The 2,066-nt window shown below is 33.0% G+C and overlaps 1 protein-coding gene across 2 annotated transcripts in view; it reads left to right on the forward strand.

Annotated features, from left to right (window-relative positions):
• Positions 1–585: 585 nt before the first annotated feature.
• LOC109545779 (GPI mannosyltransferase 4) overlaps positions 586–2,066 on the forward strand; it is a 6,170-nt gene continuing 4,689 nt past the window's right edge. The window contains exons 1-2 of one of the 2 annotated variants that reach the window (XM_048661477.1): positions 586–784; positions 823–1,774. In XM_048661477.1, coding sequence (XP_048517434.1) covers positions 637–784; positions 823–1,774 — 1,100 coding nt within the window. In that variant the 5' untranslated portion in view covers positions 586–636. The remainder of the gene's footprint in view (positions 785–822; positions 1,775–2,066) is intronic. The other variant, XM_048661478.1, reaches the window with a different exon arrangement.

Consider the following 2,066-nt stretch of genomic DNA (forward strand, 5'->3'; position numbering starts at 1 on the left):
AATGTCCACCGCAGTTGTGGACGAAACGTCAGAAAGAAATTCCGATAGACCACGGCTTCAAAGCCCGGAAAACATTCCTAAATGTAATCTGACCGTCCGTGAAAGCCTTCATAGTCTGATTGCTAGAGTGTTAGCCGTGCTTACCTCGATTAAGTTGAAGATTCAAAAATTTGTTTTAAGAAATGAGGTCTAACCAGAAAAAAATATTCTTGGACAATTACTGATTTGAGTCGATCGTGGTAATTTTACTGTCTAAACAAGAAATAGTACCGCTAAAGTGTATTCAGCAAGATGAACACACTTTTTACTGGAGCAACAGGAAACTTGCAAACATTTCGAAGACTTTCTTTGGCAATAATCGAAACCCTTAACCCAAAACCGCTTACATCTGCTTTTATATTTTAAAGGACTTAATTTGAATGATACTTTCGGTAAATTAATATGTTTCTTTTGTTATATTTTCAGACAAACTGTAACCTGATTTAAATAGTGGAAAATAGTTACCTGTTATCAACGGCAAGTTGTTCCTCTGGACATCGGTTTGAAGACCACATCCGCTGTTCTTACAAAAACCACTAAAATGATCTGCTAAATTTCAAATACATTATTAGTTTACCATGTTTTAAAAAATCTATAATGATGCATAAAACCAAAAAGTCAAGCCACTCAAATTCACATCTGCTAATTTGGGTTTTAGCAGCAATCAGAATTTTGTTGGTAGTTATTCCGCAACTTGGATACATACATCCAGATGAATATTTCCAATCAATGGAGGTGTTAGCAGGTATTTAAACAAGTTCAGACAATGTATATTCTTGAAAGTCGACTTTTCAGGAAGAATTTTTGATGTCGACCATAGCCCTCCCTGGGAATTCGAAACAACTCATCCCATCAGGGGTGTTGCCATTCCTTTCTTCACTACTGGATTAAGTTACATATTCCTGAGAGACATTAATAACTTAGCTATGGAGTATTTGTCTATAAATGTATTGACCCCTTATTTTCTTTTGATAATTCCTCGCCTAATAATGACTCTGTTTTCATTAGTTGTTGATTATTGTTTAGTGAAAATTTGCTTGAACAATAATGAAAAATACTCAGCAAGACTCTTGGTGCTTGGCAGTTCGTATATTATGATAGTGTATGCCACTCGAACATTTTCTAATAGTATTGAGTTAATACTTTTTGCTTTGCTATTGTATTTTGTATGTGAAAGTCTTACCTTCTCCAATGAACTTAAGCGTAAGCAAGTATATATTAATTACAGATATGAAAAGAGTGAAAACATAATAGAAAGAGTTAAATTTCATAAGTTGAAACTCCACTTGGTCTCCGATAATTATACAAACTGTTTTGCGATATCCACTATTACAGTGATGGGTGTTTTTAATAGACCTACATTTATGGGATTTGCTGTAATGCCCATATTTTTCTGGATAAACCGTGGCGTAGATGGGAAAAATGTTTCAATAATACAATTTCATTCCAGAATAATATGCTTGATTTTCTGTAGTATGCCAGCTATAATTTTTAACGTGGTAATTGATTCGTTCTACTATGGTTGTCTAACTTGGGGTGAAATAGGCATGCTGGAAATTTCGATTAACAATTTCGTTATGACTCCTTTTAATTTTATTCAATATAACAGCAATGCTTCTAATTTAGAGAAACACGGCTTACATCCTAGGTTTATGCATTTATTAATGAATATTCCATTGCTTTTTAATGTTTTGGGAATCTTAGCGTTGTATGATATAGCAAAATATATCTACTGGTAAGTTAACATTTTCAACGTACAGTGTTGGGCAAAAATTGATTTTTATTAAAAAAATAAAAAATCACTGATTTATTTAAATTAATCAAAAAAATCATGATTTTTTTGATTTTTATTAAATCAATATATATTGACAATCAAGATATATTGATAAATCCGCTTGATTAGCTGTTTTAAAGTCATTGCAATTGTTGCCGAGAAGATTAACTGAAGTTGAACCTAAGTTGAACCGATTCAATACTTGTTCGAACGCATTTTCGACGGAACATTCTTGTCGCAACGGCCCGCGACT

The sequence above is a fragment of the Dendroctonus ponderosae genome, unplaced genomic scaffold (genome assembly GCF_020466585.1).
Source record: "Dendroctonus ponderosae isolate FM_Combo_2020 unplaced genomic scaffold, Dpon_F_20191213v2 Dpon_F_20191213_1, whole genome shotgun sequence".
In the NCBI taxonomy this organism is placed as follows: domain Eukaryota; kingdom Metazoa; phylum Arthropoda; class Insecta; order Coleoptera; family Curculionidae; genus Dendroctonus; species Dendroctonus ponderosae.